The sequence below is a fragment of the Biomphalaria glabrata genome, chromosome 6 (assembly GCF_947242115.1).
Source record: "Biomphalaria glabrata chromosome 6, xgBioGlab47.1, whole genome shotgun sequence".
Taxonomy (NCBI): domain Eukaryota; kingdom Metazoa; phylum Mollusca; class Gastropoda; family Planorbidae; genus Biomphalaria; species Biomphalaria glabrata.
Window position 1 is genome coordinate 20600367 of NC_074716.1, and position 18596 is coordinate 20618962.

The 18596-nt window shown below is 32.8% G+C and overlaps 1 protein-coding gene across 5 annotated transcripts in view; it reads left to right on the forward strand.

The window, feature by feature from the left end:
- LOC106059917 (insulin-degrading enzyme-like) overlaps nt 1–18596 on the forward strand; it is a 39424-nt gene that overhangs the window by 144 nt on the left and 20684 nt on the right. The window contains exons 1-14 of one of the 5 annotated variants that reach the window (XM_056033097.1): nt 180–252; nt 5631–5785; nt 6882–7051; nt 7241–7317; nt 8790–8816; nt 9208–9311; nt 9880–10049; nt 14963–15198; nt 15673–15762; nt 15898–15970; nt 16064–16156; nt 16766–16857; nt 17054–17134; nt 17802–17905. In XM_056033097.1, the coding sequence (XP_055889072.1) occupies nt 5688–5785; nt 6882–7051; nt 7241–7317; nt 8790–8816; nt 9208–9311; nt 9880–10049; nt 14963–15198; nt 15673–15762; nt 15898–15970; nt 16064–16156; nt 16766–16857; nt 17054–17134; nt 17802–17905 (1415 nt within the window). In that variant the 5' untranslated portion in view covers nt 180–252; nt 5631–5687. Of the gene's footprint in view, nt 1–147; nt 253–568; nt 759–5630; nt 5786–6881; nt 7052–7240; nt 7318–8789; nt 8817–9207; nt 9312–9879; nt 10050–14962; nt 15199–15672; nt 15763–15897; nt 15971–16063; nt 16157–16765; nt 16858–17053; nt 17135–17801; nt 17906–18596 lie in introns of those variants that run through there. The other 4 variants (XM_056033099.1, XM_056033098.1, XM_013217621.2 and 1 more) reach the window with 4 other exon arrangements.

Sequence of the window (18596 nt, forward strand, 5' to 3'; positions counted from 1 at the left end):
TATTGTATATTTTGTATTTACATAATTTCTTTAAAATAGAGATTTTAAACATTGGCAGTTTTTAATAGATTCTAGACTAGATCAAGTCAAGACATATGCCATGATATATATAATATGCTAAAAATAGTGATAACTGATATATCTAGGTCATGGTTGATATGGGTCATAGATCTGGATCATAATAGATAATAGGACTAGATCTAGATCTAGGTGATCTTTTAAAAAGTTCTAATGTAGATCTATAATATATGGGTCAGTATACGGTTAATTGAAAGAAACGTTATTTTTTTTTATGTAATAGAAAATCTAGCAAATCTAGATTGTTTAGATCGAGAATGTCTAGATCTAGATCTATCTTCTAGATTAGATTCTATTCTAAATTTAAATTCTAGAAGTCTATACATCTTGAACTTCATGATCTTGTCTTATCCTTATCATTTAGATCTATGACAGTTACTGAGTTAGGTTATAATTATCATGTTAAATGATGTTATGATCTAGTCAGATTACTCAGATCTAGATCTATCTAATGATTCTAATCATATGTCATATCTGACTCTAACTAGTGATAACTACTACTACTACTATTATTACTAGATCTATTACTCTATACTACTAGAATCTAGAACTTCTAGTTATCTCTCTTATCTCTACATTAATTATGAATATGAAATATGATGATATATTCATATAATGATATAATTTATTATAATGATAATATACGAGCGGCGAACCTGCTAAAATTTACCCTCTGAAGAGTTAGATTCACTTTATCATTATTTAAATTATTTGTCATTATCATCATAGAGATATACTATACGTACTATAGTGTAACTAGATCACTAGATCTATAGTGTGTGACACTTTTTGATCTAATTTCTAGTAGTCCTAAGTAGTCTACACTACCAGACCTGCCTACCGTTACTCAAAATGCGTATTCGTTACGCAAAATCTCCCAAAAATGACCGCCAGTACGCAAATACGCTTTTAACCCGTCGCGTTATGCATTTCGGATCCTTTTTTTTTTCTCCTCTCTAGACTAGCTTACAAGCGGTCAAGGAGGTCACGCTAAGCCCACCTGTGGGGAGAGGGGGGGGAAACAGAAAAGGTGGGGTGAACACAATGTGCCCAGATCTATACGTTGATTGGTTCTAAATAGCAATTAGATGTCTAGAAATGAAGAACGTGAGAGTGAGGGAGTAGCGGGTTGGTACCGTCAGCTGAAACACCAACGTGACTTTTTTTTTTTTTGTAAGTTCATTAGTAGAAATTAGTTTTAGTATGATTTAAAATTTAGATTGACTAGATCTAGATCGATAACTACCATATAGTCTAGATCTAGGCTAGATTCTTAGTCTTAGTATAGAATAGACCTACGGTCTACGTTTGTAGCGGATCCACGGCATCGGTAACACTCTTGAGCCTAGATCTAGAGTAGATTATATTCATTATATAGACATAAAGTCTTAGACATTGTTCCAGATCTAGTCTAGATATCATCTCTAATGATCTAGATTTAGATTGTAGATCTAATCATTACATCTAATATATATATATATATGTGACAAAATAGTGGATTGCGTAAGTGTTACGCATTCTGGTGCCAAAATACGCATTTTGACCGTAAGTGTTACGCATTTGGACTTTTTTTGGTAGGCAGGTCTGCACTACTCTGAGTACTCTACTCTCTAGACTCTTAAGTTACTCTAGCTCTTAATGTCAAGGCGGTTCTACTGTATCAGTGTATGGTTCTGAAACAGCTGAAGCAACAACAAAAAAAGGTTCAGACCTTCATCAACAGGTGTCTGAGAAATATCTTAAAAATACACTGGTACGACAAACTAGAAAACACCAAACTGTGGGAGATGAGTGGACAGAAAAATTTAGAGGTGCAGATTTTAGAGAGGAAGTGGAGATGGATTGGTCACACCTTTAGAAAAGATACCAACAACAGGGCTAGAAAGGCCTTAGAGTAGGGGTGCACCGGATAGTCGCTCCGGCTCCGGCCGAATATCCGGCATTTTTTACTATCCAGTGCTATTCGGCTCCGGTCGGATATCACTACCGGATAGTAAAAAATACACCTATTTAATATGCATAAAGTGGACCTCGTTCCATTTATGCCTGTTGTAGAATGTATTAATGTTTATATGAAAACAAAATAATGTGCTTAAAAATAGAGCCATTATGAATATGCACCAAACATCGTTTATTATAAAGACAAGGCGTGTTAATAACTTAATATAAATAGAGATGAAACTTTACATCATAAATGCGCTTTACATACAGAGCAGCAATGGCTGGCACTTTTTTCAATTTGTCTTGACCTTTGAGTAAGTTAGTTAACATGTTAAAATGCTACATTCCTTGACTACGTCATGCTGACCAGACGTCTGTCTAGCTGTGCGGATATATCTCCAGAGGTAGAGATGAACAACTCCCACCCCCTTTTATTTGTTTAGTCCATCACATTGAGTTTTTTATGGGTGGGTAACCACAAGTTAAATACGATGGACGTAGGTTTAATGTCAGCGTATTGACACTCTCTAGTGGTCACACCTTTCGACGGAACTGAGTTTGTTTACTTAGTAGTTAATCTTTACTAGGGGGGCGGGGGGGGGGGGGGGGGGCTGGACTACAAGAGCCACACCTCTAAGGTAACCAGGTATATTTCTAGATGAACAACTCCCTCCCCCTTTTATTTGTTTAGCCCATCACATTGAGTTCATTGATTGACAGGTGACCCCAAGTCAGATACGATGGACGTAAGCACTCTCTAGAGGTCTTATCTTCTTATCTTATCTTATATAATACAGACGTTACTTCAAAAAAGAAGATGATTACGTCCTACGCGTCATGCATTTAGTCATGCATATTAACCAATGACTTAAATCACACGAGGGAACTAGGTTTGTTATTGGGGGGAGGGGGGGTGGACTAGACTTTACATTATAAATTCGTATTACATACGTAGCACCGATGTCTGGCACATTTTAAAAGCTTGTCCTGACCTTTGAGTGGTCTTGTAAACACGTAATATTCCTTAACTACGTCACGCTGATAATCTGTCTAGATGTGCGAGTATATCTCCAGAGGTAGAGATGAGCACCCCCACCTTCTTTTGTTTGTTTAGTCCATAACATTGAGTTCACGGATAGGCAGCTGACCACATTAAGCCAGATGTCAACGTGTTGACACTTTCTAGAGGTCACATCTTATGAGGGAACTGAGTTTGTTTACTTGGAGTAGAATTTTTATTAGGGGCGGGACTACAAGCCAAATCTCTATAAGGTTAATCTGGTATGAGTTTGTTTATTATGAGATAGGTTGTCAATCAAGGGTCTGGACCACAAACCAAATTGTTAAGACATATTGACACTGTCTAGAGGTCACTAGATGATGACACTAAGTTTGTTTACTTGAAGAGAAATGTAAATTAGAGCGCTGAACTACAGGACACACCCCTACAAGTATTTTGTTACACAAGCCACGGGTATAAAAGTGGCTTGCAAGGGCATTTAGTAAATTAAATAGTAATAATAATGGCTGATAAAAAGTCATCACTTATATGGCGTTACTTTATTGTCAAAAAAATGGACAACTCTAAAGCAGTTTGCAATGCTTGTAAAATAGTAATGTCACGTGGTAAACCAGGCAAACCTAAAGACTTCTCAACCACCACTATGATTAGTCATCTACGCTCGAAACATCCAGACTTATTCAACGAAATGACTGCATTGAAATCAGCATCAAGTAATATCATTGCCTGTGCCAGTACGTCTACGAGCTCCAGTGATTCGTCAAGCCTCACACACAAGCAGCAACCAGGGATTAAAGAGGTCTTAGACAAAGCTAAATTGTGGGATATTAATAGTGATAATGCTAAACGCGTTCACTTGGCCATAGCAAAGATGATTGCAACTGACATGGAACCTTACCAAGTAGTTGAGAAGCCTGGATTTATTGGACTTTTACAAGTACTGGAGAAAAGATACACTGTGCCTAGTCGCAAATATTTTACAGAACGTGTTATTCCAGATATCTACGACAATATTTCCTCAAAACTTCGTGAAATGCTATCTGATGCTAAAAGCATCGCTTTCTCAACGGACACTTGGACAGCTGATAATACCACCGAATCATATTTTGGTTTAACTGCCTATTGGTTGAATGAGTCATTTGACCGAAGCAGCTATGTTTTGCATTGTACAAAATTTAATGGCCAGCATACGGCTGCAAATTTGCTGTACCTAAGATATTTACTAAGCCATTATCTGTATTAGATACAAACCAGAAGCGGTTTGTGGCCTTTAAAACACGAGCCTAATGACAAGTTGATGGTGTCAAATACATGAACACAAACATCTACCCACTATACAACTTAGATTGTACCTAAGAAAGATTTACGCAATAAAACCAAGAGTGAACTTTACCTTTGAAAGATTTACATTAGTTACATATAAGTTTATATATTCTGCATGAGTTATCCCACATTCTACTTTACAATACATACGCACACACCATCTCATGTTACAAAGATTAGTTTGTGATAAGCATATCTGTAAAAAAAAATGCTGTTCATTTTAATTTATCAATTAGTGATAGAGTTTAAAGTAAGAAAGTAAATAACAAAATAATATGAATATAGGTATGTTTATATAGAAGATTTTGCAAAAACTTCAGTAAAACGAGCTGTTTGAGTCATGTAGGTATCCGGCTCCGGCCGAATATCTAATTTTACTATCCGGTTATATCCGGCTCCGGCCGGATATCAAAAAGTACTATCCGGTGCACCCCTACCTTAGAGTGGAACCCTCAGGTAACAAGACTTACAAGACGTTTAGGAAGACCAAAAAGAATGTGGCGACACAGTATACTAGATGAAACTGAGCGGGCAGGAAAGAGCTGGGAAGCCATTAAAAAACTAGCAATAGACAGTGAAGAGTGGCATGTTTTTACTAAGGCCCTATGTTCCTTGAGGAATGCAAAGGAAAGATGATGATACTAAATGATAATGATATATTATATATAGATCTAGGTCTAGACACTAGTGCTAGAGTTAGAGTCTAGAGAGTAGAGTAGTGTAGACTACTTAGGACTACTAGAAATTAGATCAAAGTGTCTGACACAGTCACTAATATTTATATATATATGATATATCTAGATTTAGCAGAGAGTAGATTTATTTTCGATAGTTAGATGATTATAATTTTATACTTAAATATTTTTACTTATTTACTTTTAAACTTATATATATATAAGTGAATGTACACTTTGGTTTCTTATAGTTATAATGTTTTTTGTTTGGTGTAATGCACAAATTGTAAGACAAATTTCCATACGGACAATAAAGATTATTATTATTATTATTATATATATGATAGTGTATCACATTATCATCATATATGGAATCAGTATAGTATAGTATATCCAGATCTAGTTACTTAAGTAACTAAATTAGTTATTTTGTCAGTAGATCTAAATCTACAAGATTCTTTTACTAGATCTAGTAACTATCTAGTTATAAATTTGATAAATAATAATTTAAACAGTTACCTTCATATAATATTGATCTAGATATCATAATCATATGTGTAGTCTTTTATTTATGTATATGTTATCTATTATAGACTACTTCTAGTTTCTAGATCTATCATCAAAATAAAAAGTCACCCCACTGGCCTGTTATGTTAGCATTCGGCTTTCGCTGCACTATTAGCATTAGGAAATTCATTTTTCCTGTTCTAAAACAGGCACAGCGGTATTCATCTTTTATTTTTCTAAGGTATTAATGCACTGCCTATTTCTTTATTTTACTATATTTATATCAATTGTACTATTATAGATAGATTAGATTTAATATCTTGATTTAGACATTATAATATTGCAGTGTATGTCTATTAGATATCATATAATATAGTATCATTGTGAATTACTCTTATATAACATTAAAGTTCATTAATACTAACCAATTTGGGAATTTTTAGCCTATCCTTAATGCTAACTTTACTTTGTAGATTTTAAGGAAAATATATTTTGGGAAATTAAATGGGGATCATTAGATAAAGGTTCTAAACCATCAAGACAACAATCCTGAATTCATACTACAAGACCAGACAGCCATATCTGTTTAGAATGTATATTTATCAGTAATCCCCAAAAGATTAAATTGAATATATATATATGTATATATATATATATATATATATATATATATATATATATATATATATATATATATATATATATATATATATATATATATATATATATATATATGTGTATGTATTTATATATATATATATGTATATATGTATTTTTAACCTAAATATAAAACAATTATAAGTAGAATATCTGCAAGCTTTTATATCATTTCACTCTGTCTGCCAAATGTTTGGCCATGTTATTTCTTCCATACCCATTCTCAGATCAAGTTGAAACTTTACACAATTATTAATCGGCATAGACAAGACATGAAGCAATAAAAAAAAAATTAAACAATTTGTCAATTAATTACAGATAATTAATTATTTTGTTTTTTACCAACAAGGAAAATTAATCCTTCGGAATTCACAGATACGACTAAATATGTAGAGTTTTATTTCCTTAAATAATTGAACTCATTATTCTCCAAACCCATTCTTGGATAAAGTTGAAACTTTAAATAATTATTTATTGTACCTAACAAAACATGAATCAATAAAAAAATTAAGCAATTAATTATGTTGTTTGGTATTAAGTAAGAGAAATGACTTCTACATTATTAAAATATTTAGTTGTAAGCGCATAGTTCTTTCCCTTAGCAAATTTGTGTTTATTTTTAAAGGATTATTTATATTTTGCTTTTTATTTATTATTAAAACATTTTGTTTTCCACCAAGAACTGCTGTAATGGCCAATGTGGCTCATGTGTATGAGAGTAATCATATAGTCAAGTCTGCTTCCGATCCCAGACAGTATAGAGGGCTGGAATTGAAAAATGGCATGAAAATTCTCTTGATATCCGATCCAGAGACAGACAAGTCTTCAGCTGCAATGGATGTTCACATTGGTGAGAATCTGCTTCAAACTTAATTGATTCTGACTATCATAAAACCGAGTTCAAAAGAATAATTACTTCCATGTTGTTTACAAGATGGGCTCAAATATTTTACCCTCTTCATTATTACTTTAAAAGCCTACTTATATTTATATTATTCTGAAAACTTATTTATATATATTTTGTTTTGTTTTGTTTTAGGTCATTTAAAAGATCCAAGTGACCTTCCTGGCTTAGCTCATTTCTGTGAACATATGCTTTTTTTAGGAACAGAAAAGGTAAGTTGGATGACTATATCTCTGCATTGGATGTAGCAAAATATGTAGATCACAGCTAGGATAGCATACCTATGTGAAATGCTGTACTCCTTCATAATCTACAGACTCAATGACAAGCTTTTTTAGTTGATCCATTTTTTTTGGTTAAGTTAATATTATATTATAGCTAGTTCATTTGGTTTTATAATACCATTATATTGTGATATACATAGTTATTTATTTTGTGTAGATATGATAAGTGATGGCATCACCAGATGCACCAGATTTGGATCAAAATTGTCTTGCATCATAATAGCCAAACTAAACTAATTTTGTTTTTCTTTTTAACAAGGTCCTTTAAATCTGGAAAAGTCAATATGAAACAATAATTATCTTTCAAAAAAAAAAAAAAGGTGTGAACTACTGCTATCAATAGCTAGAACAAAAATAAGGCAAAAAATATGCCAGTAATAATTGGCCTACCGGTCAAATCAGATTTTGAAAATTGTTATGCTTGATAGTCTTGTGTATGAATGTTGAATGCAATTCTATTTGTAAACTTGGCAGGAAGTGTGTGTAGCTAAGAAATTGTTTTTCATAGTAAAAGCTCAGCAGGACCTGTAATGAGGGATGGGCTAACTATTCTCAACCAGTTCCTCTGAAAGAAGCAAAGTTTGTTTTTTAGAGTTGCAGTTTCACAAATTATTATTATTATTTTTTTTTTAATAGGTTTTATATAGATTAATTGTCATGCTTATAGCATGCTCAAAATGCTATGGTCCAATCTCATTAATGGACCATTTGGAGAGGGGGTATCTGGGGAAAAATTTTCTGTGCTGCCTTTAGGTGCTCAGTAAACACAACTCTGCTCGTGGTGGGTGTCAAACCTCGAGCCTCTTAGATAGGTAGCTAAGCCAAGTTCAAGTGTGCTTGGCCTTTTAGCCACACATTTAGCAATTTTCTATTTACTACTTTCTACTGGGCTAACAGACTATTTTTGCAATAAATGTCTTAGATTATCAGCACTTTGATGGCTAGTAGGAGTATTGGCAATATAATGTAATAATCTTTCTTAAAGGAATATCTGTCTAAATAAGTTTCATTACATTAATTACAGCAATAATACTAGCAAACATTTTGTAATACTTATGTACAAATCTGTGAGTTTCAAATTATGTGCTCTACTCATATAAAAATAAAACAAGAAAAATTAGAGCTTTCATTGTTGAATAAAATGAAATGAAACCATCATCTCAGAGCTGCTTTTAAGTCACTTTTTTATTTTATATGTGTAGAGAGCCTCCTCCAGTCAGCCATATTATTTCAACCAGGAAGATAAAAACAAAACAATTTAAAAATATTAGTTTATCTCTGGGAATGTGATATTATTTATTTGAATAATCTTTGTTATTATTATTAAAATAGTAGAAATGGAATTTTTAAAAATGTATTTTAGAAAAACAATTGTCTGTATGATATATTTTGCTTTTCAGTATCCCGAGGAAAATGAATATAATAAGGTAAGATTTGTGTCTGATAACATTTGAGACATACAATTTTAAGCTCTCATATCATAAGTTGAGATTTTTGAAAAGTTATGACACAGTTTTTGAAGTTTCAAACTTTTTTTGTTTATCATAGTTCTCCTGCTTTCCCATGGGTTTTTCACTATTTGTCATATTTGTTTTATGCTACTAATAGTAATACAATAGTTACTAAAATTTTTTTGTTGGTACTCAGTTGATTTTAATGTTCCATGTTGGGTCTGTGTGTGTGTGTGTGCATGTAGGACTATTTATATAGTAAATATATATTCAAATTTAAACAAATTCTATTACTAATTAAAACCAGGCCTGAATTTAGTTTGCAATACAATTTAAGAATGTTTATACCAAACAAACATTTTTTCAGTTCCTTAATGAGCATGGAGGAGCATCAAATGCATTTACAACTTTAGAGCATACAAACTACTATTTTGACATTTCACCAGATCATCTAGCTGGAGCATTAGATAGGTAAGATCTCCACTTGATGGAAATGTCTTCCCAGTAGCTTCATTTACCCCCTTGTTTAGTACAATATAAAAGTAAAAAGTAAAGTTTCCCTTTCAGACCTTGTGGTCTATTGGGCAGATGATGTAAAGCTTATTTGTTTTGTGGCCTACAGTTAACGAGGGTGTCATGTGGCCAGCACAACGACCAACTGCCTTTACTTTTCCCCAACTAACGTCAGGTACCCATTAGAGCTGGGTGGACTTAAAGGCGCCCGAAGATCCCGAAATTAAAAATCCCACTCTTCACCAGGATTCGAACCCCAATTCGGAAGCCAAGCACTTAACCGCTCAGCCACCGCGCCTCCTGTTTAGTACAGTATACTTCAGAAAAATTGATTTACCAGTGCCGAAAATCTTAATTTGCAAATACTATAAAAAAAACAAACTCAAATAAATCATGACACTAATGCAGTGATTTTTAACTGGTTTGTCTAATAACTCCATTTTCATTTTCAACTATTAAAGGTAGTATTATTATAAAATGTTGGGATAAAAGACATTTTGTAATATTTTTATTTTTTTCCCATCAGATTTGCACAGTTCTTTACAAGTCCATTATTTACACCATCTGCCACCAGTAGAGAAGTGAATGCAGTGGACAGTGAAAATAGTCGAAATCTACAGAGTGATCCATGGAGATTGTTTCAGTTAGAGAAATCATTGGCTAGACCTGAACATGACTTTAGTAAATTTGGAACAGGTAATTTTTAAAAAGTATATCTTCTTTTCAAGCAGTTGTGTACCTGTATTAATATTAAGTGCAATAATTTTAAAGATCCCAAAGCAGAGTCTCACAAGGGAGTCCTACATATTCTTAAGTTGTGTCACAACTAACTCTGAGAATGCGTCTGCCACAGTATGTAATGCCTGTGATGAACATTGTAATGGATGGGACAAGGTACTTTAAAGCCCATTTTGGCCTATTTACTTTTATGTATGTTTCCAAGAAGGTGCCCCAGTGTGTGCGGGGATAGATGTTGCCAACTATTGAATTTTACAACAACAACAAAAAATAGATTTGATTGGCAGTTGATTCTATTATTTAAACGTAGTACACACTCAACATTGCCAGAAAATTCTCATCTCTTTGTCTACATGTAGAAAATCATTCAATGTTTATGATGGCCAGATTCAGGCAGAAGCAAGCAGGATCTTGTGTATTAGGTGCAGATAATTGTGAGTGTTGGTATTTGTAAGTTATTGCTTCAGATATTTATTCTGAAAAATTAAAACCTGTCTTTTTACCTGCAATACTTAACAAACATCAGACACATAGGTGGTGAACCTATTGAGTCCTTCTCTGAGTTTGTATCAAACTCGCTTTGTAATCTAGTTAAAAAATTAATTTTTTTTCATTTTTTTTGTTTGGATATCATTTTGTTCTAGCCAAATTTGGAAATCCTGTATAATACTAATAGTTTCATGGAATATAATAATAATAATTATATATATTTCACTTTTTAGCCAGTGGTACCATTTGAACTTATTTCTAGGAAAAAACAGATGTATACAACCAAAGCCATAGATTGACAACCCTTTAAACATGGTGAACAATGAAAAAAAAAAACAACACTTTATTTCTTTTTTAAAAAAATCTCCATATTATTAAAAAATGCCCTTAAATGTTTTTTGTTGCTTGTACAAAAAAATCGACTTATAAACACTCAAATAAGACTTAAGGATAGCCTAAAAAAATATTTTTAATAACACAATCTCATGATATCTTGATCATACAATTACACTTGAGGATAGCCTAAAATAATATTTTTAATAACACAATCTCATGATATCTTGATCATACAATTACACTTGAGGATAGAGTAAAAAAATATTTTTAATAACACAATCTCATGATATCTTGATCATACAATTACACTTAAGGATAGCCTAAAAAAATATTTTTAATAACACAATCTCATGATATCTTGATCATACAATTTAGGGGTGCACCGGATAGTCCATCCGGCTCCGGCTTCTGCCGAATATCTGGCATTTTTTACTATCCGGTGCTATTCGGCTCCGGTCGGATATCACTACCGGATAGTAAAAAATACACCTATTGTAGAATGTATTAATGTTTATATTAAAACAAAATAATGTGCTTAAAAATAGAGCCAATATGAATATGCACCAAACATCGTTTATTATAAAAACAAGGCGTGTTAATAACTTAATATAAATAGAAATGAAACTTTACATCATAAATGCGCTTTACATACAGAGCAGCAATGGCTGACACTTTTTTCAATTTGTCTTGACCTTTGAGTAGGTTAGTTATCATGTTAAAATGCTACATTCCTTGACTACGACATGCTGACCAGACGTCTGTCTAGCTGTGCGAGTATATCTCCAGAGGTAGAGATGAACAACTCCCACCCCTTTTTATTTGTTTAGTCCATCACATTGAGTTTTTTTTTTATAGGCAGTTGACCACAAGTTAAATACGATGGACGTAGGTTTAATGTCAGCGTATTGACACTCTCTAGAGGTCACACCTTTCGAGGGAACTGAGTTTGTTTTAGTAGTTAATCTTTATTAGGGGGGCTGGACTACAAGAGCCTTACCTCTAAGGTAACCAGGTATAATTCCAGATGAACAACTCCCTCCCCCTTTTATTTGTTTAGTCCATTACATTGAGTTCATTGATTGACAGGTGACCCCAAGTCAGATACGATGGACGTAAGCACTCTCTAGAGGTCACACGAGGGAACTATGTTTGTTTACTTAGTAGTTAATCTTAATTGGGGGGGGGGGTGGACTGGACTTCAAGCAAAACATATACACGGGTATCCGGACAAAGAGTTTGCTTATTTGGAGAAAAATCTTAATCACGTGGTTGGTCTAGAGGCCACACCTTTTCAAGTGTGCTAAGTTACTTGAACATAAATCTCAATTAGTAAGCTGGATTAAAGATCACACGCACCTAAACGAGTGACATTTAGCTACACAGAACACAAACCACGAGATTATATAGCCCAGTAAGCCAGTAACTAATTATTTTGTAGAAGACACGACCAGGGCTATCTTTAAATGGAGAGCTAAACACCCCCTACTCTTTATTTTATTTCTTTGGTCATTGACACCCAATTTATTGATAGACATTGACCATTTTTAGCCAGAATGAAAAAAACACAACGTGCTAACAAAGGATATAACACTGTCAATAAATATTAACGTTAAATAATTTTTCTAACGTGTTAACTTGAATATTACTCCTGCAGTTAAGGGTCTTGATTTGATAACAATATTCTTAATAATTTGTGACAGTCAATTAACTCCTTGTTATTATTATTTTATTTTACTTAAGATGCGTACTTAGCCACTGTGTATCAGGCTAGGACAACTTTTACACACCTGACATTCATAGGATTACTATCGTTCCCTTTTGTAACAGTTACTGAAACCACGAATAAAATAATTAATAAGTATTAATTAAGAAGGATGTTTCAAACATACGATCTTTGCATTTAATGTTTCTTACGTACGTTCTTTGCACAATAAAATAAAACTAAGATGTGCATGTTTGCGTGTGTGTATTTTTGCCTTGTATTAAAACCTTTAGAAAGAAAGCTAATTTCATTATTTAATTCTTTTGACTTAATAAATAATGGAAAACCTTACAGTAAATTTTTAAATCGCATAAAATAAATTGAATAATAACACCGCAGTTAGATCTAGCAAACAAAGAAACAATATGCTGGAGCATAAAAAAACAACAACCCTTGACCTCTAACTAGTGGACGGGTATAATTTATCTATATGCTTGAATGACCATGCCAATGTGTTATCTTTTTTGACTGACACCCAACTCTATTGTGTGCGTATGCTCAAGGAAAAAACAATGCTTGATGGTTAACACAAACAACTATACATACTACTCTAGGACTACATGTGTAGACTCACTAGGTATATCTGACCAGGTTGTTGCTCTGAAATGCATGAACACATACATCCGACCACTATATAAGGCAGATTGCACTTTACTTATGAGAGATTTACATTAGTAATTAGTTAAATATATACTAACATTATTTACATTGACCTTCCTACACACATCCTTTACAGTTGGTGGTATCGTACATACACACAGACACACTCATGCTATACAGATTTTTAGAAATACTGTTAAGTTTGAATAAATCAATCAGTAACAGAGTTTAAAACAATAAGGTATATAAAAGGAAAAAAAAATAAAACCAACCAATATAGGTATGTTATTTAACAGTTTCGTAAAATGTTCAGCAACACAAGCTATTAACAAGACACTTAGGTATCCGGCTCCGGCCCCGGCCGAATATCAAATTTTACTATCTGGTCATATCCGGCCCCGGCCGGATATCAAAAATTACTATCCGGTGCACCCCTAATACAATTACACTTGAGGATAGCTTAAAAAAATATTTTTAATAACACAATCTCATGATAACTTGATCATACAATTACACTTGAGGATAGCTTAAAAAAAATATTTTTAATAACACAATCTCATGATATCTTGATCATACAATTACACTTGAGGATAGCTTAAAAAAAATATTTTTAATAACACAATCTCATGATATCTTGATCATACAATTACACTTGAGGATAGCTTAAAAAAAATATTTTTAATAACACAATCTCATGATATCTTGATCATACAATTACACTTGAGGATAGCTTAAAAAAAATATTTTTAATAACACAATCTCATGATATCTTGATCATACAATTACACTTGAGGATAGCTTAAAAAAAATATTTTTAATAACACAATCTCATGATATCTTGATCATACAATTACAAGCTTTCTACATACTGGAAGCATGGCTGAATGTTCAGTGATGCTGGCGTCCGCGTCAGTCTCTTTTAGAAGTGGGTTTAAATTCTTTTGCTGCCTAAAAATGTTAACAAATGTTCTTGAACCAAATCAGACATGACAGAAAGTAGGAAAGTAAAGTGTTGTTAAATAGGAAAAAACATGAAAAATACAACAACAAAGCTTATATTAAGTGTAATTGTGTCAGTTAGTTTGGATCAGTCATGTAATTAAATTTGTAATAGATCTAGACCAACCAACAATATAATAAATTTGTACAATTAGAAATATTTTTTGAAATATTTTTTTGTTTAGCACCATTTTATGCTTTTAGCTTTTTCAATGCGATATGATTCTATCACTTGTCTGGACCAGTTGTGAAAGGAGGTGGGGGTGGGAGATGTGGATATTTGTGTGAATGTTATCGTGATCACTTCTTAAATGCATTAAAGATAAAGTTGTATGACCTGAATTCAAACTCAAAGGCTCAAGCCTCCATAAGGGAACCAATTCAACTTATACCACCACATCTATGAAGTACAGTTTCTTCCCTTTCTTCTATGTGTATAATTAGATTGTACATTAACACTTTATTAATTTTAAGACAATAATATGATCTCTTATATATTTTGTGTGCCACTGAATCTGTCATTTATAAAAGGCTTCTTGAACTGTTCACCCAGCTGGATGTTCATTTCAATTATGCATGTTGAATTAATGGCCATCTGAACTGTGAATGCTTGAATTAATGGTTGTTAAAATTATTATATGTTTGAACTTATGCCCTTAGAACTATGTATGTTTGAATCTATCAGGAAATAAAGAAACACTTGAGACTATACCTAAATCTAAAGGCATTGATATAAGAGATGAACTTCTCAAGTTTCATTCACAATATTATTCATCGAATGTCATGGGTCTGTGTGTGCTTGGTAAAGAATCCCTTGACGACCTTCAAAAATTGGTGGTTCCACTCTTTGAACATGTTGTGAATAAAAAAGTGCAAATACCAAGATGGGATAATCCTCCATACACACAGAATGAGTTACAGGTCAGACCAAAATTTACATTTGATTACTATAGACACCACACTTGGTACTAGCATGCCTGTTAAATGTACATTTGCATACATTAGTTACACTACATAAACTTAAACCTTCATTTATAACTGGTAGTGTTATTTCAATTAAAATTATAGGAAAAAATGAATATTTATCCAACTATGTTATGATGGCAAATGAAGTAATAATAAAGCTATATATCATATTAAAAATTTGAAAAGTAATTTGAATCATCTTTAAAGTTATCTTAAACTAATTTTAAATCATCTAATTTAATACCAATGTATAGTATTTAAAAACTTTTTTTTAAAGTTTAGTTGACATACACAATTAAAATCTTTTAAATTTTAATTCTATCTAAATGAAATGCAACTTTCTATTTCCAATAATTTTTTATATGATTACTGATGTGTAGATTTGTTCAAATCTTTACTTTAGAAAATTTTAAACTTTATTTTTTTCAGTGTATTGTGTATGCTGTCCCAGTCAAAGACATCAGAGAGTTATCTGTTTTGTGGCCGACTCCTGATGTCAGTGAATTTTATAGGGCTAATGTAAGTTTTTGTTCTGAATTTTGAATTTTTTTTTAAAGGTTTGCTTGCAATGCAATTATTTTACACCTGATAGCAAAAATTAAGCTATGTAAATAGTTCATTTTGGTTGTTATGAAATATTGTTTTTATTATTAGCCTGGACATTACCTTGGCCATCTGCTTGGTCATGAAGGTGCAGGAAGTCTTTTGTCAGAGTTAAAAGCAAGAGGTAAGTGCTGCAAAAATGTGATTCATTTTTTTGAACAGTTTTCCTTAAAAATGTATAAATACTACATTGCTTTCTATTTTTGTTTCCTTATAGGATGGGCTAATACTTTAGTTGGTGGACAAAGAGCTGGAGCTAAAGGCTTTTCTTTCTTTTCTGTTGCTGTAGATCTATCCGAAGAAGGTCAAGGTAAACTTTGGTTTGGAAAAATTTAATTACTTAGGATATTTCTACTTTCTGACAATTTTTAAAATAATGTCTAGTTTATAAAGGGAGGGATTAGGCTTATTACTTGCAGAAAAACTTCAAAAGCCTGATATTGGGAATTTATCTTTACATTAGTAATTAGTATGTCTTTGAATTTCTAGCAACAGAATAATTTTAAAAAATGGCTTAAAACAATATAAACCAAGCTGGTAGGGAGATGCAATTTGATTAGAAATAAATGTAAAGATAAGCTCTCTAGTAGAGACACTACCTATATGATCCGTACATTTTAGGTACCGTATAAACATTACTGGTGTCCTGTAAACAGCACATTATCTTTGCTCTAACTAGTTGAAGCTGACTTTATCCATATGGTTCTTTCATTTATCTGTAAGGAGATACATTGTTCCCCATGATCATTTCAAACTAACTTACAATAGTTGATTTAGTTTTAATAATGCATTATACATTTTTCCCAGGATCATTTCAAACTAACTTAAAATTGTTGATTTAGTTTTAATAATGCTTTTGATGTCTCAGAAGATTTTGTTTTTAAGCTTACAAATTAATTTTTTGTTTGAACCTTTGAAGCCCACATTGATGATATCATTGTTCTGATCTATCAATATATCAATATGTTAAGAAAAGAACAGCCTAAACAATGGATTTTTCAAGAATGCCAGGTACATGTTTATGCTTTCACTTTTTTTTATGGATATGCATCAATATATTACACCTTTCTGATGGACCAATTTGTATGCTTCCTTGTATAGCATACAAATAGTATGCAATTTGTATGTTACTGCTGTGTTTATTTTATACTTCTGATATATATATATAGATGTCCAGATTGATGCCACATAATTTTTTCCTATTTAGGACCTGGCTGCTATGTCATTTCGTTTTAAAGATAAAGAAACTCCAAAGGCATACACAAGTAGCATTTCAAGTAAATTACATGTAAGATAATTTAGAGAATGAATTAAACCAATCATTTTTTAGGTTTATTTAAATGGGTATCACCTGTAGTGTTATATTTATTTAAATACATTTTTCTGTAAAGAAACCCTATTGGATACATTGTCCTATAACAAAATGTATTTTAGGTTATATTGTAATAAAATAAGTTCTAGGATACAATCTGAGGCAGACTTAAAAATATGCAGGCTTTGGGTGGTCGTCATATATGCAGCTAACAGGATTTGTAAATTTATCATTTCACAAAAATGAAGCTGGCTAGGACTTACCCTCAAATACCAACTATCAATGTTGCAAGGCAAGCACTTGACTGGAATTCACAGGAAAAGAGGAAATGGGCAGTCCTATACAAACTTAGAGGAGGTCAGTTTCACGGAAGCTGGGGATACTTGAATAATTTAGACAGATGAAAAAGGCTGCTTAAAATCCTGTTTAGTAAAGATGTGTAGTATGGCTTGCCTCCCTCTAATGCTCAACCAGTAGACCTAAGTATTGTTATAAAATGTACATTGGCCACTTGATTATGTTCCAATTGTGCTTGTTCTAATATTGAGTTAGTGGTGGCTTCAAACACATCACATATATATGTGTATTACATATGAGTCTGGCATCAACAACTATAAGTCAGAAATTTATGTTTGTCTATTAGGAGTTTCCAATGAAAGATGTCCTCAGTGCATATTCTTTGTTTGATGAATTCAAGCCTCAACTTATTAACTTGATATTAGATCAACTTGTGCCAGAGAATATGAGGTATTTAAAACACTCATTATATGCTTTAGTCAGACCTACATTGTAAGTTATCCTAGCACTTGTATACATTCAAACACACTTTATTTAGCACTTATGTATTTATATAGAAAAATTCAGTCTTCTTCTGGCTAGCTTTTTGCTGCTGAGCTGTAAGCTCTTTTGCTGTCTGTGCCAAGGGAAAAAAGTGTGTTGTTTTCTTCAGTTGTTCAGCACTACCCTACATTGTGTTGGTTATGTTGAGCTGTAGTGGTGCTGTAGTGGTAGTAAGGTCTGCCTAAGGTTTATTAAGATGTGGCATTCAAAGAGAATATGGTTCAGGGTTTTATAAGAGTGAGCACAGTGTCTTTAGAGGGGTTGGTGTGTGGGATTTATTTTGTTAAGGGGGTAATTTAAAGGTGTGGGTCCTGTTCTTAGTTGGAAGATAACCCGTCGCGTTACGCATTTCGTATGCTTACAAGCGGTCACTGAGGTCACGCTAAGCCCACCTGTGGGGAGAGGGGCGAAACAGAAAAGGTGGGGTGAACACAATGTGCCTAGATCTATACGTTGATTGGTACTTAATAGCAATTAGATGTCTAGAAATGAAGAACGCAAGAGTGAGGGAGTGGCAGGCTGGTACCAGGTTGGTACTGTCAGTTAGCTGATTCACCAACGTGACTTTTGTTTTTGTGTAAGTTCATGAGTAGAAATT